The sequence below is a fragment of the Manis pentadactyla genome, chromosome 3 (assembly GCF_030020395.1).
Source record: "Manis pentadactyla isolate mManPen7 chromosome 3, mManPen7.hap1, whole genome shotgun sequence".
Lineage (NCBI taxonomy): Eukaryota > Metazoa > Chordata > Mammalia > Pholidota > Manidae > Manis > Manis pentadactyla.
This window is the reverse complement of record NC_080021.1, coordinates 65,063,926-65,090,053: the sequence shown is the minus strand read 5'-3', so window position 1 is coordinate 65,090,053 and position 26,128 is coordinate 65,063,926. Positions and strand designations below refer to the sequence as shown.

General features: G+C 38.6%; 1 protein-coding gene across 3 annotated transcripts in view; it reads right to left on the bottom strand.

Annotated features, from left to right (window-relative positions):
- The window catches only part of TRPA1 (transient receptor potential cation channel subfamily A member 1), a 54,105-nt gene extending 28,365 nt beyond the window's left edge, over positions 1–25,740 (bottom strand). For 2 of the 3 annotated variants that reach the window (XM_057497981.1, XM_057497980.1), the window contains exons 1-8: positions 25,200–25,740; positions 21,422–21,578; positions 19,329–19,504; positions 6,821–6,928; positions 3,385–3,493; positions 3,055–3,200; positions 2,494–2,630; positions 58–106 (exon numbers count right to left, since the gene is read on the bottom strand). In XM_057497981.1, the coding sequence (XP_057353964.1) occupies positions 58–106; positions 2,494–2,630; positions 3,055–3,200; positions 3,385–3,493; positions 6,821–6,928; positions 19,329–19,504; positions 21,422–21,578; positions 25,200–25,307 (990 nt within the window). In that variant the 5' untranslated portion in view covers positions 25,308–25,740. The remainder of the gene's footprint in view (positions 1–57; positions 107–2,493; positions 2,631–3,054; positions 3,201–3,384; positions 3,494–6,820; positions 6,929–19,328; positions 19,505–21,421; positions 21,579–25,199) is intronic. The other variant, XM_036886287.2, reaches the window with a different exon arrangement.
- Between the last annotated feature and the right edge of the window lie 388 nt (positions 25,741–26,128).

Below are 26,128 nucleotides of genomic sequence, written 5' to 3'. Positions count from 1 at the left end.
TATATAATTTTTCAACTGTACATAGTAATTTTAAAAACCTGTCAATGGAATAGTTACCACTGAAATTAAGTAGTCTGCTAGTTCATGGTGATCAAATAATGAGGCTCTGTAAAAGAGAAATATAAGCATATTAAGATACTATTGATATGAATAGATTAAATGAAGCTACTATACTTGGAAAGTCAATTTAAATGATCGTTTAATAACAATAAAATGCAAGAGAATTAATAACCTTTCAAAATCCATAATTGAATATGATCAGAGTAATATTTTCAAAGTAATAATAATAAAGATCAAATATATCACAGGATTTTCTTCTTCATCTTTTAGTAACTTATTTCTCCATATAAAGACATCATGAAGAAGTTCTGAAGTGAGTAGTAACGTCTGTCCTAAGAGCTTAAAATAAAAGACAGAAGAACTGGCTGTCACCACGCTGACCATGGGGAGTAACAGCAGCTGCCTGCAAGATGTGCCTACAATTCATCTGCGGCCGTCAAAACATCCGCTTCATCACAAGTTAACAAGGCAGTGATAGCTTTCCTAAGGTTTTATGAAGACAAAGACAAAGTATGGGGAGAATTGAAATCACTTTGGTATTATCTCACAGTCAGTCATAGGATAACATCAATTCACAGAACAAATAAAAATGTCCTATCTATATTAAAACATCCACCTACCTATGTTAATACTAGGTCTGGAACTCCATTCCCCTTAATCCAAAGCCCACTGTTTCACCAGAACACTGTGCTGAGGTCTTTATACTACATTAATAAAAGAAATTCTAGCCCAAAGAGCAAACTTCCCTTTGAAGCTTAAGGTAAACTCCAAATGTCACTGGCTTTTAGAAGGACATTCCAAGATTTTAGATCAGTATTAAGTTAATCAGAATTGGACTGAACTGGTCCAAGAAACTTTAGTCAATTGAAATTGAGTATATCCAGCAGGAGTGACTACCAGGCTAAGGATACTTATGGGTCAAGTAAATGGGTCTATTTTCCTAAAGTAATTCTTTCTTATGCATATTGGTCTATTAAAGCTGTGTTGTATATGGGCATATTTAAACCATACCCAGATCATTGGGTTTGTAACTAGGTTTGAAAATATGGCTATCACTGACTTTTTAAAAAATTCCTGACATATTCCAAAGATTTAATCATATCCCAAAGATTCTGATGTAATCTGGGATATGAACTGGCTTTGGAATTTCATGAACTCCCCACATGATTCTGATGTGCAGAATCTCCAGCCTTTGTTTTAATTTAATAGCTGCTTTTTTTTTTTGCCATTTCTACAGTTTCTAACTGGATCTTTTTTATATCACCAATTTTAATTCATAAAGTCCAATTTGTTTTTCATAATCTGGTATCTTAATCTACTTCTTTTTACCTGATTATTCCTTCTTTAAACTTGTGAACATCTTAAAGAGCCTTAATTTAAAATTATTTACAGATTGCCCTAATTTTTCTATTTTCTTGAAAGCAAACTAGCCTTTTATTGATTTTGGTTTTTTTTAAATAAGTTTTCCTTTATGCCATGAAAGTTCAGTTTGCAAACTCATCTTCAGTGGGAGGTTCTTTTCTATTTACTCAGAACCCAGTGTGGCTTGTGGTTTTGCTAACGTGTACATTCATCCCCCATATCCCCAGTCTAACTAGTTTCCTTTTTCCTGAGGGATATTGTGGATTTCCAGGTCCACTCATCTATTGGGAATATCTCAGCTCTTTTCTGCCATTCCAGGTTTCCAGTATGCTCACAGCTGTGTGTGCATGTGTGTATGTGAGAGAGAGAGAGAGAGAGAGAGAGAGAGAAAACTGGAGGGAGACAGAGAGACAGAGAAGGTTCATTTCAGCTACCCTTCACATACACTAATCCTGGTCTCCCAAAGGAATTGAACTCCATCTACACTCTTGTTTCCTGTCCTAGCATCTCCTGAGTTTATAGTTTCAGATTATTTTTTCCCTGATGTACATTTCTGTTAAGCTCTACAGAAACATTTATCTGGCTTGGAGCTTGGCTATCATTTCTTAAAACTATGTCTTGAAAACATGTATATGTAATTGTGGGGTGGGTGGAAAGGGGAATAGGATGGGAAAAGTGGAACATCTATATGTGTCTGCTCCATTAGCTTCACTAAAAGGAAGGATAAAACACACACGAGGAAATACAGCAGATTAGAAAGGGCTTGAAAAGTCATGTATGTTGACCTCCTGCACATAAAATAAATTAATCTTGAGCCTGTATCCACTGGACTAAGCACTGATTGAGAATATACCTCCAGAGATTTTATTCTATGAAAATCTATTTAATTTTCTACTTTAATTCCAGAGGACCATAGAAATTCCACTTGAACCACAGAATCTTTGTTATCTCTGTTCTTTTCTTTTGAACTGTAGAATCTCTTCTTCTACAATGCTAACTTTTTCTTGCAGAGTACAATTTAACACGTGAAGACTAAAAATACATACACAGAATGGTACATAGGAAACTTGCCTGTGAAGCAGTGTCTCCTGATTTCCATCCACAATGTTAACAATATCGCTGCTACCAGAATAGGAGGATATCATCAATTTAACAATTTCAGTGGCTCCCTGGGTGGCAGCAAAATGAAGGGCTGTGCACTTCCCATTCTGTAAAGAGTTTTGCTATCAGAATCAATTAGTCAAAGTCCCAGTTTAATGATATAACCTAAAATTTATCTGTGAGTTTTCCTTTCCAGGGAAAAAAAATCAAGCATCAATATAAGAATCATAGGTAGCAATTTTGCTTCCTTGCAATCTGACAGCTCTTGACAACTCTGACAGTACTTCTGCTACAACATTTTCAGTATCATTGTTTTTATTGCATTTGTATTTGTGTTTGCAGTTTTTTTTGGTAGCTCTCAAAATCCTTGGGATAGTCTGAAATCCGGGATATTCTCTTGTTCTGTTTCATGAACAGCAGGAAATAACATGTATTTCAACCTAAATTAATGGTTAAAAAGCTATAAGGCTTTTTGGAAAATAACATATGACAATTCTAAATAAACGTATCATGTGGCATGTGAACAGTTACCTCCATCAAGTCCAACTGTGCACCATTGTCAAGGCATATTTTAATCATTTCCAAGTCACCACTTTGAACTGCCATGTGGAGAGGGCTGACTTTCCCATTATTCACAAAGTTAATATGAGACTGTATGCTATATCCATTTTCTTCACCTTTAGAAGAAAAAAATTTCAAGATAATAAATGTGATAAATAGATGAAATAATTTTTTAAAAAAAAAAGGACATCTAGGCTTACATAAAAGCCCGAGTATAAACTCTATTAAATACTTTTCAAATTAGTAGCATTCACCAGATTAGGCTTCTTTATTGTGTAATGTCAGAAAGCCTCTACTCACCAAACTTTAGTAATATTTCCATGCATTTTTTGGCACCCGAAAATGCAGCCTGGTGAATAGGGAAACATCCCCATTTATTTGATCTACATGGCTTAGCACCTTTAGTTAACTGGAGGAAAATAAAGAATAAAAGAAAAAAATTAAATGATACAAGTTAAACCACAAATTACAAGAATGAAAAATAATTTATATGCCTTTCCCAGACCATTTAATTACTCTGTGTCTATGTAAAATTATATAAAAAAGCTTCATAGTTTAAGAAATCTAGGCAAGATGGTAATTTTGGAACTAAGGGAAAATTCTGAGTTAGAGACACTGTGTGTCCCAAATATGAAGAAACAATTTTCTGTGATGACTGCCCTTGTACTGTTCACCATATAACTTATTCACTATGTAAGAATTTGTTCTCCATGTAAGAACTTGTTCGTTATGCTTCAGAAGATTGGAGACTGACGAAAATTAGGCTTGGGGTGGATTAATGATTGTGCATTGAGCATTGACTCCCCTATACAGAATTTTATTGTTGTTAACAACCATTTGATCAATAAATATGAGAGATGCCCTCTCAAAAAACAAAAAAACAAACAAACAAAAAGTACAGACTTCCAATTGTAAAATAAGTAAGTAACCGGGATGTAATGTATATCATAAGGAATATAGTCAAAATATTGTAACAACTTTGTATGATGATAGCTGGTAGCTAGAATTATCATGTATATAAATGTTCAATCACTGTGTTGTACACCTGAAACTAATGTAATACTGTGTGTCAACTACCCTTCAATAAAAAATAATAAAAATAAAAAAATAAAATAAATAAAAAAGAAAAAAAAGAAACAGTGTAGATACAAAATAGTCTATCTTTATACTCCAACAAACTAATGGCCACACATATTTCAATGGATATGAGATTTAAAAAAATATTATCATGACTCCTGTTACATCCATTCCCAATTCCTTATACAAATAAATAATTTCCAGATTCTTTTCCTTACATTTATATAAATTAATGAATGATTAGACCAGCACTCTTTAAACTATATATAACAGGTATTTTCACTAATGGAAGTTCTCTACTAAAAGTATGTTAGAAGAACTCAATCATATAATACTTGACCTCTGAGTCAATCATTTTCAACTATCATTTTTTATAGATCATTGGACTTCAGTTTTGTCTTAAATATCTTTTATTTTCACACACACACACACACAAAAGCAGAAATGTGTGAAGTAAATATTAGCTGTAATCTTGCCTTCTAGGGACAGCATTGGTTTACATTTTAGAAGACAATTAATTTGTCTTATTTCCTTGCAAAAGTAATTATTATGTGAATACTGTTTAATCATATTATCCAAAAAGTTTTTACTTAACAATATCCTTTAAAAGTGTGATCTTATTAAGTACATATTACATTTCGGGGAACACAAAACTATACAATGAATCCCTATTATAGAACTTTTTTTCAGTTTTCTCTCTCTGATATATATAACATTGATATTAATATCATTAATAGCTTTAATTATCTCAAGATGTATTCCAAGAATTGGATTTGGTGACTCAAAAAGTATTTACATCTGTGGAGAAGGAAATTCCTCGACTGATCAAAATTTTTCTAACACTGAATATCATCAAGTTTTTTTCATCCTTCCAATTTAAGAGATGAAAAAATGATATCTCATTTTAACATGTTTTTCTTTGACTATTATAGAAATTAATTAAGCTTTCTCTGTTCCCTGCCAATATTCTATGGAACAAAGTCTGTGTTTTCCTCATAGATTTATAAGAATACTTTATAAATTTATATCCCTTTAAAAATAAATAGGTGGATCTAATCATATGCTTTGTCTGCACAGGCTAAATGATGTGCTATAATCTGACAGTAATCTGTATATTCCCTAGATAAGACTGACATGGTATTGCTTGTTATTCTTTTTAATTATTTCAATAAATTTACTAGGATTATTCGGATTTTGCACCTATATTTGTATGTAAATTGTCCTACATTTTTATTTCAAGGGAATTGACAGATTTTGGAAATATCTTTGATTCTTAAAATTAATCTGGATATTTTCACTCTTTTCTTGAGTTAAGAGAGTTTTCCTGAAATGGAAACTTTTTCCCTGCAAGTCTGCAAGAACTTGTAAAACTTATAAAAGCTTATAATATTAACTGCCTCCAGAGCTTAGACAATATATATATATTTTTTAAACACTTCATGGTTCCCTAGAGGTCCTTAATTTTTTAGTTAATTTTGAAACTTTACCTTCCAGTATTTAGCTATTAAAAAAGGATTTTCCAATTTTTTTAGGATAGGATTGTGCATACTAAACTTTGGTCATTTAAAAATTCTCCATCATATCCAGGTAAATCCCTTTGTTATTTCTAATTTTGCTGATTTGTGTATTGTCTTTTTCTTTCGTAGTTAGACTTGCCAATACTAAATCTATTTTATTATCTTTTCCAAAGAAATCTCATGATCTATCAAATAATTTCAAATTTATTATTTTTTTCAACTTTTACCATTTCTTTATTCCGATTTTCTTTTGGTTTATTTTTCTTAGAGAGTTAGCTCATTATTTTCTTTGATTTTATTAAGTACATTTACCATTTTGGTCCAATCATGACAGCGTATATGTATTTTTGCCAAGATATCTAGTAAATACAGTAGAAAATATTTGTCAATTTAAATATCAAGATATTTTAAATGAATTAAAAATCTTTTATTTCATTTTCCTATCCTCTGGGATGGTGGAGAGGGGAAATCAAATGGCAAAAAGATAGAACATGACCTGAAAAACATATAAGTCATTAAGGAATATTTAAAAGAAAGCTATTTACTGGAATTCTAGTGTCACTCTCAGAAAGGGCGCTACACGGGACAGGAGTCAGTCATTTGGATGGGCACCTCCAGAGTTTCTGTGGGCCACCCAGGAATCCCACCACAGAGAGCAGGCTGCCTCTATTTTTAGGTGTGTAGCTTAAAGACCCTGGAGGGGGTATCACACAGGGTTCCCTTTCTGAGAACCCATGGCAGCAATTTCCTCTCATCTTGGGAATATGAATGGCTATTTCTCTTGGCTTTTATTTCATGAGCCCAGTAAGTCTACACTTGACTATATTTATCTTTCCTTGACTATAACGAAGCTCAGAGTCAGAAGTATGATCCACTTTTATTAACATGCAGATTGTTTACACTTTGTGTATTTTGTATCCTAGCTTGACCACCAGTTTCAGATTAATTTTTCCTGTCTATATTTTCTTTTCACTTTGATCTTCTCACATTTTCTTTAATGCATAGAACTTCTTTTTTCTGACATATTTTCTGCATTTTGTATTTTGTTAAGAAGAGAAACTGAAAGCTGTTGTAAATAACAATAATTCATGGTGTACTAATGAAAAGATAAAGAAAACAAAAACTGTGACAAAAATACAAACCAAAATTTTCAGTGCTTCACTATTATCTTTGGAGCATGCAATCATCACAGCTGTGTTTCCACTTTCTCCTTCCAAATTAATATGAGTATTGCTGTGCTCGGTCAAGACCTACACAGAAGAGGGAAAAATTGTCAAAAAGTTAACATGGGTTTCCAAGTAGGGTATTTGTCTTCTACTAGATAATAAGCTGTTGGAGCCATGGACTATGTCCTTATTTATGTTTTTTCATCCCACTCCAACAGAATCTGTCACAAAACATTGCATGTAGTAGGTACTACATAAATTTCTCAGATAGATGAAATAATGATGATTTCTATATCACATCAATTAAGACAAAATAAAGTTTTGGAACTGGAAATATATAAGAACTTATTCTATGGAAATAGAATAAGAATTGTAGATATGTTAACATAGCTCATGTACTACCTCCCAATTGCATTGAGCTATATATATATATGTATATATATATATATATATTTTAGAAGGCATCTCTCATATTTATTGATCAAATGATTGTTAACAACAATAAAATTCTGTATAGGGGAGTCAATGCTCAATGCACAATCATTAATCCACCCCAAGCCTAATTCTCGTCAGTCTCCAATCTTCTGAAGCATAATGAACAAGTTCTTACATGGTGAACAAATTCTTACATAGTGAATAAGTTCTTACATGGTGAACAGTACAAGGGCAGTCATCACAAAAACTTTTGGTTTTGATCACTCATTATGAACTATAAACAATCAGGTCAAATATGAATATTCGTTTGATTTTTATACTTGATTTATATGTGAATCCCACATTTCTCCCTTTATTATTATTATTATTTTTTTTTTAATAAAATGCTGAAGTGGTAGGTAGATACAAGATAAAGGTAGAAAACATAGTTTAGTGTTGTAAGAGAGCAAATGTAGGTGATCAGGTGTGTGCCTGTAGACTATGTGTTAATCCAAGCTAGACAAGGGCAATAATACATCCACGGATGCAGAAGATTTCTCTCAGAACAGGGGGGGTGAGGTTCTAAGCCTCACCTCTGTTGATCCCCAATTTCTCACCTGAAGACCCCCCTGCGACTGTGCCTGTCTTAGGTTGTTCCTCCCTTGAGGAATCTTACCCGTCTCTGGCTAACCAGTCATCTTCCGGGGCCATACAGGGAAATGTAAAGTTGGTAAGTGAGAGAGAAGCCATATTGTTTGAAAAAGTTAGCTTTTTACTTTGTGGATTTATGCCCTGTGGCTTCTATGCCCAGCATTTGTCTTGAGGTGTCTTTACCACTTGGAGGAGTTATGATACACAGTGAATTCGATATGAGGCATGAATTCTATTTAAGGGTTGTAATTAGGAAGGAAGAAGAAAAGCTATAGAGGTAGCAGATGGAAGAAAACATGGGAAGATTGATTATTTCTTTGACATATCTTCTTGTAGAGTAACTTAAGCATGTATAGGTTTTAAACTACTAATTAAACTGTGCACACACATTAACATAATAGGAATACAGTTACATAACCGAAGCAGATCTATAATTACCAGCCATCTCCAGTGAAGTCAAGAAAACCAGTTAGGCACCCTAGGCATTTGTGAAAACTTATCTATGATATGGTGGATATTGTCCAACTGAACTTGAACAGTCTGAGAGAAATCAGACAAATTAAAACAACCCATTCCTGGGAACTGTTCACATCCCATATGTTCTTTTAACAGTAGATAGTCTGTAGTTGTAAGATTTTGCAGCACTACAACTTGCACTTCTCCTAATTCTTGGTTGAGTTCCAACAGTATAGATCTAGTCAAATTTGTTGTTTTACTGTATGCACAGGCCAGCTTAGATATGTCCTTCTTCATTCCAATGGCAAGTCCAGGAACCGGTGGGATGAATGCAGCTACAACTGCAGCATCGCCTGGATCTTTGTTGAGGTTTTTAGATTATCATCTTCTGGTATGACTCTTCCAGAGAGTGCCGATGTTGGAAGTTCTTCTTCATATCGTATCCTAGTTCATTTTCTGGGTAGCCAAATTAGGCTTTGATCCTCTGTATAAACACAAACAGACCCTTTGCCCACACTTTGATATGCCCTTTATACCACTGTGTAGAACGCATTGGAGGTCACCAGACAGGAACTGCTTTTTTTTTTTTTTAAGAGAGAGGAATATTATCAGAAAAGTGTACATCCATAGCCAATCATCTGACACCCTTTAAGTGATCAAAATTAAGGATATTTAAAGCATGCATTAATCGTTGATTTACGGTTAGTTTTATCCTATCAGGGAGTAATCCCCTTCTCTTTCTTTCTTTTTTTTTTTGTTATCTTTAATCTACACTTACATGAACAATATTATGTTTACTAGGCTCTCCCCTATACCAGGACACCCCCACAAACCCCATTACAGTCACTGTCTATCAGCATAGCAAAATGTTGTAGAATCACTACTTGTCTTCTCTGTGTTGTACAGCCCTCCCCTTTCTCCCACCCACCCCATGCATGCTAATCTTAATACCCCTCTTCTTTTTCCCCCCTTTATACCTCCCTACCCACCCATCCTACCCAGTCCCTTTCCCTTTGGTACCTGTTAGTCCATTCTTGGGTTCTGTGATTCCGCTGCTGTTTTGTTCCTTCAGTTTTTCCTTTGTTCTTATACTCCACAGATAAGTGAAATCATTTGGTATTTCTCTTTCTCCGCTTGGCTTATTTCACTGAGCATAATACCCTCCAGCTCCATCCATGTTGCTGCAAATGGTAGGATTTTCCCTCTTCTTATGGCTGAGTAGTATTCCATTTTGTATATGTACCACATCTTCTTTATCCATTCATCTACCGATGGACATTTAGGTTACTTCCATTCTTGGCTATTGAAAATAGTGCTGCGATAAACATAGGGGTGCATCTGTCTTTTTCAAACTTGATTGCTGCATTCTTAGGGAATATTCCTAGGAGTGGAATTCCTGGGTCAAATGGTAAGTCTGTTTTGAGCATTTTGATGAACCTCCATACTGCTTTCCACAATGGTTGAACTAATTACATTCCCACCAGCAGTGTAGGAGGGTTCCCCTTTCTCCACAGCCTCGCCAACATTTGTTGTTGTTTGTCTTTTGGGTGGCAGCCATCCTTACTGGTGTGAGGTGATATCTCATTGTAGTTTTAATTTGCATTTCTCTGATAATTAGCGATGTGGAGCATCTTTTCATGTGTCTGTTGCCCATCCGTATTTCTTTTTTGGAGAACTGTCTGTTCAGTTCCTCTGCCCATTTATTAATTGGATTATGTGATTTTTGTTTGTTGAGGCGTGTGAGCTCTTTATATATTTTGGACATCAAGCCTTTATCGAATCTGTCATTTACAAATATATTCTCCCATACTGTAGGGTTCCTTTTTGTTCTATTGATGGTGTCTTTTGCTGTACAGAAGTTTTTCAGCTTAATATAGTCCCACTTGTTCATTTTTGCTGTTGTTTTCCTTGCCCAGGGAGATATGTTCAAGAAGGGGTCACTCTTGTTTATGTCTAAGAGGTTTTTCCCTATGTTTTTTTCCACGAGTTTAATGGCTTCATGACTTACATTCAGGTCTTTGATCCATTTTGAATTTACTTTTGTATATGGGGTTACACAATGGTCCAGTTTCATTCTCTACATGTAGCTGTCCAGTTTTGCCAGCACCATCTGTTAAAGAGACTGTCATTTCGCCATTGTATGTCCATGGCTCCTTTATCGAATATTAATTCACCATATATGTTTGGGTTAATGTTTGGAGTCTCTAGTCTGTTCCACTGGTCTGTGGCTCTGTTCTTGTGCCAGTACAAAATTGTCTTGATTACTATGGCTTTATAGTAGAGCTTGAAGTTGGGGAGTGAGATCCCCCCAACTTTATTCTTCCTTCTCAGGATTGCTTTAGCTATTCGGGGTCTTTGGTGTTTCCATATGAATTTTTGAATTATTTGTTCCAGTTCATTGAAGAATGTTACTGGTAGTTTCATAGGGATTGCATCAAATCTGTATATTGCTTTGGGCAGGATGGCCATTTTGACGATATTGATTCTTCCTAGCCACGAGCATGGGATGAGTTTCCATTTGTTAGTGTCCCTTTTAATTTCTCTTAAGAGTGGCTTGTAGTTTTCAGAGTATAGGTCATTCACTTCTTTGGTTAGATTTATTCCTAAGTATTTTATTATTTTTGATGCAATTGTGAATGGAATTGTTTTCCTGATTTCTCTTTCTATTGGTTCATTGTTAGTGCATAGGAAAGCTACAGATTTCTGTGTGTTAATTTTGTATCCTGTAACTTTGCTGTATTCTGATATCAGTTCTAGTAGTTTTGGGGTGGAGTCTTTAGGGTTTTTTATGTACAATATCATGTCATCTGCAAATAGTGACAGTTTAACTTGTTCTTTACCAATCTGGATTCCTTGTATTTCTTTGTTTTGTCTGATTGCCGTGGCTAGGACCTCCAGTACTATGTTAAATAGCAGTGGGGAGAGTGCGCATCCCTATCTAGTTCCCGATCTCAGAGGAAAAGCTTTCAGCTTCTCGCTGTTCAGTATAATGTTGGCTGTGGGTTTATGATATATGGCCTTTATTATGTTGAGGAACTTGCCCTCTATTCCCATTTTGCTGAGAGTTTTTATCATGAATGGATGTTGAATTTTGTCAAATGCTTTTTCAGCATCTATGGAGATGATCATGTGGTTTTTGTCTTTCTTTTTGTTGATGTGGTGGATGATGTTGATGGATTTTCGAATGTTGTACCATCCTTGCATCCCTGGGATGAATCCCACTTGGTCATGCTGTATGATCCTTTTGATATACTTTTGAAGTTGGTTTGCTAATATTTTATTAAGTATTTTTGCATCTACATTCATCAGGGATATTGGTCTGTAATTTTCTTTATTGGTGGGGTCTTTGCCTGGTTTTTGTATTAGGGTGATGTTGGCTTCATAGAATGAGTTTGGGAGTATTCCCTCCTCTTCTATTTTTTGGAAAACTTTAAGGAGAATGGGTATTATGTCTTCTCTGTGTGTCTGATAAAATTCTGAGGTAAATCCGTCTGTCCCAGGGGTTTTGTTCTTGGGTAGTTTTTTGATTACTGTTGCAATTTCTTTGCTTGTAATTGGTTTGTTTAACTTTTGTGTTTCTTCCTTGGTCAGTCTTGGAAGGTTGTATTTTTCTAGGAAGTTGTTCATTTCTTCTAGGTTTTCCAGCTTGTTGGCATATAGGTTTTCATAGTAGTCTTTAATAATTCTTTGTATCTCTGTGGAGTCTGTCGTGATTTTTCCATTCTCATTTCTGATTCTGTTGATTTGTGTTGATTCTCTTTTTCTCTTAATAAGTTTGGCTACAGGCTTATCTATTTTGTTTATTTTCTCAAAGAACCAGCTCTTGGTTTCATTGATTTTTGCTATTGTTTTATTCTTCTCAATTTTGTTTATTTCTTCTCTGATCTTTATTATGTCCCTCCTTCTGCTGACTTTAGGCCTCATTTGTTCTTCTTTTTACAGTTTCGATAATTGTGATGTTAGACTATTCATTTGGGATTGTTCTTGCTTCTTCAAGTGTGCCTGGATCGCTATATACTTTCCTCTTAGGACTGCTTTCGCTGCGTACCACAGAAGTTGGGCCTTTGTGTTGTTGTTGTCATTTGTTTCTATATATTCCTTGATCTCTATTTTAATTTGTTCGTTGATCCATTGATTATTTAGGAGCATGTTGTTAAGCCTCCATGTGTTTGTGAGCCTTTTTGTTTTCTTTGTAGAATTTATTTCTAGTTTTATACCTTTGTGGTCTGAAAAATTGGTTGGTAGAATTTCAATATTTTGGATTTTGCTGAGGCTCTTTTTGTGGGCTAGTATGTGGTCTATTCTGGAGAATGTTCCATGTGCACTTGAGAAGAATGTGTATCCTGTTGCTTTTGGATGTAGAGTTCTATAGATGTCTATTAAGTCCATCTGCTCTACTGTGTTGTTCAGTGCTTCCATGTCCTTACTTATTTTCTGCCTGGTAGATCTATCTTTTGGGGTGAGTGGTGTGTTGAAGTCTCCTAAAATGAATGCATTGCAGTCTATTTCCCCCTTTAGTTCTGTTAGTATTTGTTTCACATATGCTGGTGCTCCTGTGTTGTGTGCATATATATTTAGAATGATTATATCCTCTTGTTGGACTGAACCCTTTATCATTATGTAGTGTCCTTTTTTATCTCTTTTTACTTTCTTTGTTTTGAAGTCTATTTTGTCTGATATTAGTACTGCAACCCCTGCTTTCTTCTCACTGTTGTTTGCCTGAAATATGATTTTCCATCCCTTGACTTTTAGTCTGTACATGTCTTTGGGTTTGAGGTGAGTTTCTTGTAAGCAGCATATAGATGGGTCTTGCTTTTTTATCCATTCTATTACTCTGTGTCTTTTGATTGGTGCATTCAGTCCATTTACATTTAGGGTGACTATTGAAAGCTATGTACTTATTGCCATTGCAGGCTTTAAATTCGTGGTTACCAAAGGTTCAAAGTTAGCCTCTTTAGTATCTTACTGCCTAACTTAGCTCGCTTATTGAGCTCTTATATACACTGTCTGGAGATTCTTTTCTTCTCTCCCTTCTTATTCCCCCTCCTCCATTCTTCATATGTTGGGTGTTTTGTTCTGTGCTCTTTTTAGGAGTGCTCCCATCTAGAGCAGTCCCTGTAAGATGCCCTGTAGAGGTGGTTTGTGGGGAGCAAATTCCCTCCGCTTTTGCTTGTCTGGGAATTGTTTAATCCCGCCATCATATTTAAATGATAGTTGTGCTGGATACAGTATCCTTGGTTCAAGGCCCTTCTGTTTCATTGCATTAAATATATCATGCCATTCTCTTCTAGCCTGTAGGGTTTCTGTCGAGAAGTCTGATGTTAGCCTGATGGGTTTTCCTTTATAGGTGACCTTTTTCTCTCTAGCTGCCTTTAAAACTCTTTCCTTGTCCTTGATCTTTGCTATTTTAATTATTATGTGTCTTGGTGTTGTCCTCCTTGGATCCTTTCTGTTGGGGGTTCTGTGTATTTCCGTGGTCTGTTCGATTATTTCCTCCCCCAGTTTGGGGAAGTTTTCAGCAATTATTTCTTCCAAGATACTTTCCATCCCTTTTCCTCTCTCTTCTTCTTCTGGTATTCCTATAATGTGGATATTGTTCCTTTTGGATTGGTCACACAGTTCTCTTAATATTGTTTCATTCCTGGAGATCCTTTTGTCTCTCTCTATGTCAGCTTCTATGTGTTCCTGTTCTCTGGTTTCAATTCCATCAATGGCCTCTTGCATCTTATCCATTCTGCTTATAAATCCTTCCTGAGTTTGTTTCATTTCTGCGATCTCCTTTCTGGCATCTGTGATCTCCCTCCGGACTTCATCCCATTTCTCTTGCGTGTTTCTCTGCATCTCTGTCAGCATGTTTATGATTTTTATTTTGAATTCTTTGTCAAGAAGACTGGTTAGGTCTGTCTCCTTCTCTGGTGTCTCTGTGATCTTAGTTTGCCTGTAATTTTGTCTTTTCATGGTGATAGGAATAGTTTGCAGAGCTGGGACTAGTGATGGCTGGAAGAACCTCCCTTCTTGTTGGTTTGTGGCCCTCCTCTCCTGGAAGAACAGAGACCTCTAGTGGCTTGTGCTGGGCAGCTGCGCGCAGACAGGGCTTCTGCTTCCTGCCCGGCTGCTATGGAGTTTATCTCCGCTGTTGCTGTGGGCGTGGCCTGGCTCGGGCCGCCGCTCCAAAGTGGTGGAGTTACGTTGGAGGGGGAGCGGCCTGGAGGCTATTTATCTCTGTAAGGGGCCTCCCTGCTCCCTGCAGCCCAGGGTATTAGAGTGCCCAGAGATCCCCGGATTCCCTACCTCTGGACTAAGTGTCCTGCCCTGCCCCTTTAAAACTTCCAAAAAGCACCCACCAAAACAAAACAACGACCACACACACACACACACAAAAAAAAAAAAAATGCCTACTCGTTTTTCTTTATTCTCTAGCGCCAGCCTCGGACACCCGCTCAAAGGACTTGCTGCCCTGTTTCCCTAGTATTGGGGTCCCTATCCCTTTAAGACTTCCAAAAAGCACTTGCCAAAACAAAACAACAACAAAAAAAAGAGAAAAAGAAAAAGGGTGGCCGCTCGCATTTCTTTTGTTCTCTGGCGCCGGTCTCCGATACCCGCTCGCCGGTCTTGCTGCCCTGTTTCTCTAGTATTGGGGTCCCTGTCCCTTTAAGACTTCCAAAAAGCACTCACCACGACAAAACAACAACAACAACAACAACAAAAAAAGATGTCCGCTCGCTTTTCTTTTGTCCTCCGGTGCCAGCCTCCGGTAACTGCTCACCGTTCTTGCTTCCCTGTTTCCCTAGTATCCAGGGCCCCGTGCATGCACTGTGTCTGCACTGTGGTCCGGATGGCTGGGGCTGGGTGTTCGGCAGTCCTGGGCTCCGTCTCCCTCCCATTCTGCCTATTCTTCTCCCGCCAGGAGCTGGGAGGAGGGGCGCTTGGGACCCGTCCGGCCGGGGTTTGTATCTTACCCCCTTTGCGAGGCGCTGGGTTCTCGCAGGTGTAGATGTGGTCTGGATGTTGTCCTGGGTCCTCTGGTCTCTATTTTAGGAAGAGTTGTCTTTGTTATATTTTCATAGATTTATGTGGTTTTGGGAGGAGATTTCCGCTGCTCTATTCACGCCGCCATCCTGGCTCCGCCCCTGCATTGAGCTATATTAACTCATATCTTCAAGAAAATAAATTTGTGGAGCCATTTGGAATATGTGGGTAGAGGAGGAAGAAGTGAGGTGGGGTAAGGGACAGAGGAAGAGGGAGGGAAGGGATTTTTCTCTCCTCTAGTCATTTTTTTTTTCTTTATTATTTCTTTACCTCAGTTGCAAGGACTCTGAGAAATGTCAATTAAAACTCCACTCTCTTCAGTAGAGGAAAAAAAAGTTCCATGTAACACTGATAAAGCCTAACTCAACTAATTTAAACTTATTCCAGAACAGAAACATTTTCTTTGATGTAATAAACTAGCATCCCTGATAAAATGGTTAAGCTATTTTCCTGATGGAATTTAGTTGAAGACCAGTTATCCACTTCCTTCACCTGGTTGAATTGCAGCTGATCACTGGCCAAGAATCTATAGATCTTTAACCAGTCTTCATTTTATACTAAATCTAACAATAATTACCTTATATAAATGTCTCTAGTGAGACAGAAATCTTTGAATTGGCCTAGTAGAGACATACCCTTTTGCAGTAAGACTATGATAAACTATAAGATGTGCTTAAAATTAATTTGTGTAAAAAGGATTTATTAAGCAAGCTATTTCCTAAAATTAATGGGCATACAGAGACCCTTATTAATAGAATGTGCCCTGATGTGTCAGCAAATGAATTTAGCTTCACTACCTCTGCTCATAAAAGAAAATTAAACTATTTAGTACATGAGAACACATGAGATTATTGATGTTTGAAGGAAAATGAGAACACAAGTTTCATTTGATGAACGTTAGGTAGCTTCACATTTTGCTCTTAACAAACTCTAGATTCATATGTAAAGTAACCTACCCAAGTCTGTAAAAAGAGATTTTTCTCTTTGTCCTCTTAGATCAGAGATTCACAGCATTTTATTAGGATGTTATTGTTTATAACCATAAACACAATCTTTTATAAAACGGTGCTAAATCATATGTGGCAGGGGGCCCAGCGAGAGCAACTAAACTGTGCGTGAAGTGCAGATTCAGTGGTGACCAGGCAGGTCTGCAGGCTTGCAGGTGAGGCCTCTAGAGGTCCCTCTCATGAGAATCCAGGAAGCCTCACTGGAGGGTCAAACCACTGGATACTTGGAGGCTGGGCTCCAAGGATTAAGGCCTGCAGGCTATTGAGATACAAGGTCACCTCCTCACCCTTAGGCCAGTGTGCCCAGGGAACACTATGCATACCATTGGTATCTCTGCCAGAACTTGAGGTGACCACAAGGTTTTTACTTTATAACCACATAGGCAGTAGTGTAAGTTCAATCTGCTATAACAAAATAGCATAGACTTGGGGGCCTTAAACAGCAAATATTTATTTCTGACATATTGTCTGTGTTTTCTATTTTGCTAATGGGAAAGACTGGCAATCTTGTGGGGCGGCTGGCAGAGCAAAGAAGCATTCTAAATTGGCAAGAGCTGGTGGGGACAGGCCTGCCCATGGGCGTTAACTGGGGAGGCACGCCCAGAGCACAGCAGGTGCAAGCACACAGAGGGACACTCCAGAATTCCTCTTCTTCCTTCTATTCTCTTCACCTCTGGTGAAGCACAGGGGCTTGAAAATATTTTTAGTTATAGGTATGGCTGGTATTATGAAGCAAATGAAAAACAGCTAATTTCAATTCTCTTATAACCCTATTTTTGTTTTATTCTTGTTCTGGTATCACCCAGGAATACCTTTGTTATATCCACCATGTTATAAACCAATTATGGGCTTATTTCTAAATTTTCTTTTGTATTTCTATGTGATACCTACCTTTCCATGTTTGTTAGTCTGAGGATTTCTGATTTCTAATTAACAATAGCCTTGCAACTGTTAGCTGTCTTTGAGTTCCCAAATGACACTTTCAGAGCCAAGATTAATTAAGTCAATGGCATTTGTTTCCAAAAAAAGCCTGCAGAGAGTTCCCTGGGGAAATGTGTGGCATCTCTGGGGTCCCTGCAGTCACCAAAGCCCCAGTGCAGAGGATATAGAAGCAGCACCTGGTTGATGAATAATGTAGACATTTAAAAAACAAATAGCCTATTGCCAAAGGCCTTCCCAATAACTTCCTCCAGGGGCTGCCCTGACTCATCTTAGGTGCTGATACCTAAGTTCTCCCCTTCTCTTACAGCCAAAAACGCCCTTTTACTCATTCATTCCTTCAAGAGCCATCATTTACCAGCAGTGCTGAGGACTGGAGATATTTAAACTAGTCACACACGGTCCCTCCTTCAAGGACAACCAGCCAGAGGGGGAGAAAAGCACATGAACATATGATTATAATACCATGTGCTAAGAACTGGTAGCTATACTCAAGGCACAAAGGGAAAGCAGAAAGATCGCGCCCCTCACACCCTCTCTGCCTGGCTTAAAGGAGCCCTGCACTGGCACTCAGGGGAGAGGAAGGTATTTGGGCTAAAGGGAGCATAGGGTTCACGGGCATCCTTGAGGTCCCTTTGATGATTTATAGACAAAGTAGGTTTTGCTGTGGAGTGACAAATGTTTTTGTCCCTTGGAATTCATATATTGATATATGAATCCCCAACATGATGATATTAGGAGGTGGGGCCTTCAGGAGGTGATTACGTTATAAGGGCAGAGCCTCAAGAATGGGATTAGTGCCCTCACAAAAGAAACCCCAGAAATCTCTCAACCCTCCCACTATGCGAGGACACAGCAAGATGAGGGCCTTATATGAACCAGGAAGCAGGCCCTTACCAGACATCAACGCTGCCTGTGCTTTGACCTTGGACTTCCTAGCCTCCGAAACTATGAGAAATACAGATTTTGCTGCTTAAGCTCCCACCCCAGCCTATACTGCTTTGTTCCAGCAGCCGGAACTAAGACAAGTGGCCTAGCACAATACAAAAGTCATCATTCGCCATATTGTTTCTATAAGAAAACTTACTGTAAGTTCCAAATTGCCTACCTTAGAAATGAATTTCTGGAACATGATCCATTTGTAAACTGCAGTCCTCTTTAAGTAAGTGTGTGTGTTTTTTTGTGTGTCTGTAAGACCCTTAGACACAGTTTAAAAACCATGGCCTAAGCCTTACCCTTTAGGCATTTACCAGGGTTTCTTTCCTCTGTTTGACCAAACTCACTTTGAAGCCATGTATAAAAAAATAAGAAATTTCCCAATAGTATTGTTTTGTCTTCTGCTAAGACATACCGTCCACTAAGGCATGTTGCTCACTCTAACAAAAACAGTAAATCATAAATGTTTTCTGTCTTCTCAGGCATTCATCACCTTCTTTTTTTTTTTAACATGAACCACAGTGGCTTTTATTGAGTGTTTACTATAGTCTAAGAGAGCCTGATTTCTCTCATTTTTCTTCACATCATCCTTGTTCATCAACTTCCTTTTAATCATTAAATCAGGTAAAAGCAGGAAAGCATTAACTTGTGGACAAAAGATAAGAAAAAAATCTCTAATTCTTGTTTTCACCAATTATAGACATTTGGCAAGTTATTTAATTCCTCTGGGCCTCAGTTTCCTTAGCTATAAAATGGGGATAATAATAGACTTACCTCATAGTTTTTTTTTTTAATGAAGATTTAAAACCCCAACACATATAAAGCTCTTTGAAAAATGCTGGTACATAAGAACTCTTCAGTAAAGGTATGACTATCATCATTATCATCATCACTATCATCAGTACAGGGTCAGAAACAAAGTCGACATTGTCATTGCATTTTGTTCACCCTGGCCTCTCAGGTTGACCATTATGGCGCAAAAGGGCAGTCGGACACAGGTCCATGCCCACTCCACAACGCTCAACCCTGTGGGACCCAGCCAGCTACCGTACCTTCAATACTTCATTGTGTGTGTTCTGCACGGCTATGTGGAGGGGGGCCATCATGTGGCCATTTCGGAGGTTCGGGTTGGCTCCTCTGCTCAGAAGAAACTTAACACTTTCCACCTGGTTTTTCTCTGTGGCCCAGTGCAGAGGGGTATTTCCATAGTCATCCATCACATTCAGCACTATAAATAAACCAAAATACGGGTTAGAGTTTGCTGGGACTGCATTCAACACCTACTGCGTGTCTGTTCACTTCAAGGCTCAGTGCCAAGTATTACTGTCATAGGCTTCACCTTCTTTATGAAAAAATAAAAATATAGTTTCTGCTCTCAAGAAACACCTAATGGACACCTATAAGGGATGCACAGAAGTATGACATCAACGTTGTTAAACACAAGACTGGAACGAGAGTTTGAGCCCCTGATGTCACACCTGGTTTCCCCATATTTCTATAAATACAATAGATTGTACTATTTACCCTGTGAGCTCAGTGTAAGGCTATGCCCTTTCATATTGCCGTGTCTTAGATCTATTCTAAAACAGACATGACTGTCTGCTTTATCAACCATTTTAATTAGCAGCAATACATTTTTATGTCTGAGGAGGGGGGAATGTACTCACTCATTAATATGATTTGGGACCATTTATAATATCTGGAACCATGCTGCAGCTATATTTCCCATTTCTCCCCTTCCCAGCATGTATCATGTCACTATCTCTTTTCATTCATTCAAATGCCTCATGCTCAATCAGACACACACTTACACACATACTCACATACATCCCATGACCATTATGTCTGATCTGGGCAAAATACTCCATTCAGCATGTCATTCAGCACCAAACTTAAATAGGAACTTAAAGTTACAAACTCACATTCACTAATTAAATAACTTAAATTTGGTTTTATCTCCATCACTTTTCAGATACCACTTTTACAAAGGCCATTGAGGCCTCCTGATATAAGGGTTACTGTCATTTTCCTACTTGACCTCTTTGTGGCAACTGTTCCTTCTAATCTATCTACTCAGTGACTTCTCCCCTGGCCTGTGGATCCTTAATCTCTTCTCCATCATGCTCTTCACTATTCTTTGGCTGGCTTTTCTTTTACCCTCTGACCCTTAATGTTGGTGTTCTACCCTTAGCCACCTCTGTGGGCAATTTCGTGGTCTCCTACAGGATTTTTGTGCATTTCCACAGACTCAGCTATTTCCTATGCAACAATGGCCCTGTGGGGGTAGCTCCTTTCCTACCATATTTCTAGTCTACTAAAATACAAAGTATTAGTCGACTAGTCTACTGAATATTTTCAAGTGAATGTTCCTTGGGCCTTTCAAAATCAGTATGACTAAAACCAAATCCCCTCATACCAGCACCTTACTTTTCTTCTGTTTCCTTAAATGCCTTCTTTTCTGGATGGTTGTAATATTAGCTTAATTTCCTAACTTAGGGATCCCAAAGTAACTCAATTCCTTGCCACTTACTCCTCACATTCAGTGTTTTCTCCCACCCTTTCTCTTTATTCTAACCTCAAAATTCTCATGGATTCTCATCTCCTCTTTACTACTGGAATAGTTTTTTAATTGGACTTCAAATTCCAATCCATCTTCTACCATACCGATACAATTATCTTAAATAATAAAGGTCTTATTTAAAGATCTAAGCTTAAATCTCTGTGATGTGCCCCTTCCTTATTTGGCTACAGCTGAGTTTCTTAACCAAGGTTGGGTGTATGAGGCTTGGGTAAGGGAGGATGTTATATCTTCTTGGAGTCTTACTCTTATCAACAATAGGTAATTTAAGTATAGAATGACCTCAATGGAAATACTATAGAAGAATACATAAAATAGGTATGAATTTTTCTGAACATCCTTGCTTGTTGTGCAGTGTTCAGATCTCTGAAGTATCTTTTGCAGTATTTCAGTGGAAAAAATTGAGGATCACTGGCCTATAGGGAAATGCACACTCCCAAGGGAGATATTTAGGCTCTTTATACTCTGGAACTAATCTGAATCCTTCAGAATCACTTCATAGTGCTCCTCCCAATGAATCTAATGGTATGATGCATTTATGGAGCACTCATTGTAACATTCTGATACCTTCACATGAGGAGTCATTGAGGATCATTTCCATCAGCTCCACTTGACCTTCTTCTGCGGCACGGTGCAGAGGGGAGGTGTTCGCATCATATCTGCCTGATGCCTTCTGTTTCTTCATAAAGCGTTTTAATTTGCATTCACTTCCTTCAAAAACCACCTACAAGTATGTGAAAAACTGTTACTTCAAACAACCATGTGTAAAACTTACTAATTATAAGTTAATCATTAAAAACTATTTACTGTGCTTATGATAAAGTAAATATTTTTTTGAAGAACAAACATGCTTACAGACAGAAGGTATAAGCAAATGCCTATGCATTGACAAGTACATTCAATAAATGATTTGATTTTCTGATCATAAACCTGTATATGTTGTAGAAATAAAGGCCTTGAGAAAAGTTTTGAAGTAAATATAAGGGATATGATCTGAAAAAATAATAAGTATAGTGAAAATATAGGAATTTTGTTTGCCAGGAGAAAATGTAGTCTTGTAGAACATTTTGCTGTTGGTCCATGTGATGAATTAAATACATATATTTTTAACCCACTGTAAAGTGCTTGCTTTTGGAAAATGCAAAAACTATCCCTCACAAATGATCCAAGTACTTGATTTAATTCTACTTTTGACTGTGGTCACTTCCAATACACGATAATATATGTCTCAAAAGCCCTAATTCATGTTTCAAAATAATTGTTATTTTAAAGATAAGCAGAACATTTCTCACTATTAAAATTGAAAGCTATCATAAATGAAGGGTTAAAGCACTTGATGTATTTTAATACAATTAAGAAAGAATTGAACATATCAGGATTCATTCAATAGATGTTAGATTGAAATAAAATGAAATCTTTTAAAATTTTGAACTCTGGTTTTTACTCTTTCATCACAGAATAGTATCTGAGAAATCACTCTTCGATGATAGTCCCTTAGCTACAGATGTGCCACTTAAAACTACAAGATTCTGTATAAGCTACATAGAGCTTTAGTGAATACAGGATATAACAATGAGCATCTGACATTTCCAAATGTGTACATATTCAGTAATAAATTAAAAAATAAGCCTCTTACAGGAATGAGCTCTTTCTCAATGTTTTACCCTATCAAAGAAGCTGTTTATCTAAATCCATTTGCAATAAATTTACCACATGAATTATAAAATGATTATATTGCCCACCAGAGAGAGCAATTTATAAGTCTGTTTAGTGATGTGCTTTCAACACAAACCCAATTGAGAACAAGTACCAGGTTCAAATGCTTACAAGGTACTGCTGAATTCACAATGACAAAAAAGTGTTTAAAGTCTTTATTACAAGTTCATCAGACGTGTTTAAACAGCCTGAATTCAGTACATGATATGTTAAGTTAGGCTTTGAAAAGATGTATTAAAGAAAGTTCTGGAAGTAAGCCAAGTATGCCATTTAGACACATTATTTTATATTCATTCAATATAGTTTTCTTCTGTCACAGGGCCACTTCAGATTCTTTTGGATTTTGACATATGTGACTAGATAGAGAACATAATATTCTAGATCAGTGTTAATGTAACTAATTCTAATCAAGCCCTTCAAAATGGAGATATCTAATATATGTACTTTAAGGTTACTTTAATGAAGTACATGTAAGTAGTAATGGGGCAAAAAGAAGGGAAATTATAACAAATGAAAGGTCAAATGCTAAAGTACTAAGCATTTGAAAGAAAGTCACTATAAAAGGTTACTGGCATCAATCAGGTGGTTCTTTTTCAATATTTCTCATCTTGTAAGGTTTCTGCCATCCTTCAATTTTGTTAGTATTTCTGAGATAGTGTGTTCCCTGTAGAAAACAATGTACACCCTATCTGTTAAATCAGGAATCCTTAGAGTTCAGAACTCTCCAGTGGTATATGTAGTGATTTGAATTAGTCTCACCACTGAGATTTCTACAGAATGATCTGGAATTACTGTAGGTAATAAAATATATATTCCTCAATCTACAAGCATTACTGCGGCTTACAAAGGCCTTAAATACCTTAAATAACATAAATGGCTCCAGTTAGACAATAAAACTAAGGGCAAACAAAAACATGAAGAAAAATAAGTTTGAGACTTTGTGCCTCAGAATACTCAGCAACTATCCCTAGAAAACAAAACCATATTGATGAGCACAGGAAGTGTTTCTGGTGTTTTTCAAATTTTAAAAATTTCTTCCTGTCCCATTATATTAATTCCAAAGACACTATACTGGTGTTTCAGATCCACTCATGACCTCAGTTCTTTGGATTAAGCCCAAAGACCCTGACTAATATTAAGGAGGATGGGCAACAAACCATTTAATCTGGATGTGCAGATAGACTCATCTTGGTTTGCTGGTTTTATTGATTTACCACACATAACTGGCAATAATGTGAATTCATACAACCTGTTTAGAGGGCCATTTGGCCAAAATTCAAGCTGTACATACCTCTTGACCATACATACACACCTAGAGACTTGCTAGGCTCTAATGTACATACATACTCACTAAGGTACCAGCGGACAGAGCCATATCTAAACCCACACACGCACTCACTCATGTGAGTGATAGCAAAACAAAAACAAACATAACCTAAGTGTCCTCCCGTGCAGGATTGCTTAAATTATGATACAGTCACATAACGGAATACCATGAAGTTGCTAAAAAGCGTGAGGTGCATCTCCAGGTGCTGACTTAAAAGTATTCTACAGTACATTTTGTGAGTAAATCAAAGCGGAAATCTCTGTGATTTCATACTGTGTAAATAAAACATAATATGAACATTTTCCTCCTGGAAAACATATATAAGGACCTGTTCACATGGTTCCACTGTGTAAAGGAATTTGGAGTGGGGTTTTGGAGAGACACTTTTAATAATATTTTAACGCTTAAAAAGAGCTCCTTCCTACTGCCAGCAAAGTGAGGAATCCGGGGGCGGGTGTTTTGAGCAGCCCACAGCCTCTATCCTGAGACCACGGAGTCAGGGCCTGAGCGGGAGCGTGTGCCGTCTTGCCCTCAGAATGTCCCAGAACTCTAAGAGAAATCCAGTCCCATCCTAGCCCTTAAGTCCTCCCGAAGACCACCTGCCCATCTTCAAAGTGCCCCCTCTTCCACCCATGCAGGATTGGTTGAATAAATTATGCTACGGTCACAGTCCTTCTTGATGCCCCCACCCGTGAAGGAATTCGCCCGTCCTGCCAGCAGTTCCTTAACGCTTCACTTGCATGTGTTGGTTTCTGTTTCACCCCACAAGGCAAGGATGTTCCCCACCCCCGACGCACCTCCCGCACAGCTGTCCGACTACCAGATGCAGCCATCGAGTCGTTTCCGGCTAAATAAAATCTATGAAAGGTCTAGCGGAACAGCACACACTCCAAACTTGTCCTCATTTTAGGTCCTGATTCCAAATTCAAAATGTAGTCCTCATTTGGCCTGATTGTGCCAAATGCCACGAGTACTTGTTTTGGATAGGTCTCGAGACCCCAGACTGCAGCTGCCCATCTTCAAGTGAAAACAAGTTGAACCAACAAGCACACCCACAGAAAGACAAAGCAGGCACGGAGTGGGCGCCTTACCGGCGCGGGGTCTCTGGCTCCCCACATTCTGGAAGGTCCCTCCCGCGCGGCACTCACGCCCCGAGGCAAACTGTGTTCACCTCGCCGCGCGTCCCCCAGTCCCGGGCTGTGCTTTCGGAAGCCTCGAGCCGAGGGGGCCCAAGTGAGGGAGAGCCGACCCCCGCCCGGACTTCGGAGCCCGTGCGGACCGCCCTCCGAGCGCCCCGAGTACCTTCAGCGAGTCCCTGGAGTCGTCCATGTCGTCCCCCACGCCCTGGTAGACCGCGCTCTGGGGCTCCTTCTCCCCAGGGCGCAGCATCCTCCTCAGGCTGCGCTTCATTGACACCACCCGCGACGCCACCTGCAGCAGCTGCTCCCCACGTGCGCCGGCGTCTGGGGCGGGAGAGCGCGGTGAGCGGGCGCGGGGACGAGGCCAAGAGGGGGCGGGGAGCGGGCACCGGGGCCGGGCACGGGGAGCGGGCGCGGGCGCGGGGGCCGGGGCCGGGGGAGGCGGACTGCGCGCCAGGTCTAACGCACCCGGCGGTGGAGGGCCTGCGCGCAGCTCGCCCTCCCGGAGGCGGAGAGGACTTCTGCAAGTTATGCGGCTTAGGCTACTTTTAGCTCAGGAAGCGGGTGGGGCGCGGGGAGGAGGCAGGGCCGCAGCCCCGGTGTCCCCGCGCGGCGAGGGGCGGCCGCGCCGTCCGTCCCCGGCTCGCCGCTTTCAGCGGAAGGCTCGGCCTGCTGAGCCGGCTGCAGGTGGAGCGGCGCGCACCCTGAGTGGGTTGCTGGTTCGAGTGAATCCAGGGAATCGAGCGTTTTATAATAAAACCCTAAGAACGCCCCACCCCGTTCTGCAGAGGGACAGCAGAGATGAGGTTGGGGGTAGAGAATGAGGATAACTGGGTATATTGGGAAGATTTTATGATTTTTTTTCCTTCTGAAAGGCTTTGGGCCGGTGTTTGCCATGTCCACTTCGTTTCAGAAGCCTCTTTGATTTGGCAACAAGATTTTTAGAATAACTCTTTACAGAAGAAGAGGGAGAAAGTCTAAATCCTAACACTGGTTTGAGAGATTAGGTCAAATCCCTTTGAACCTCAGATTCCATTTCTTTGGATAACAATACTAATTCCCTCACGGTGTGGGGTTTCAGAATGACTCATA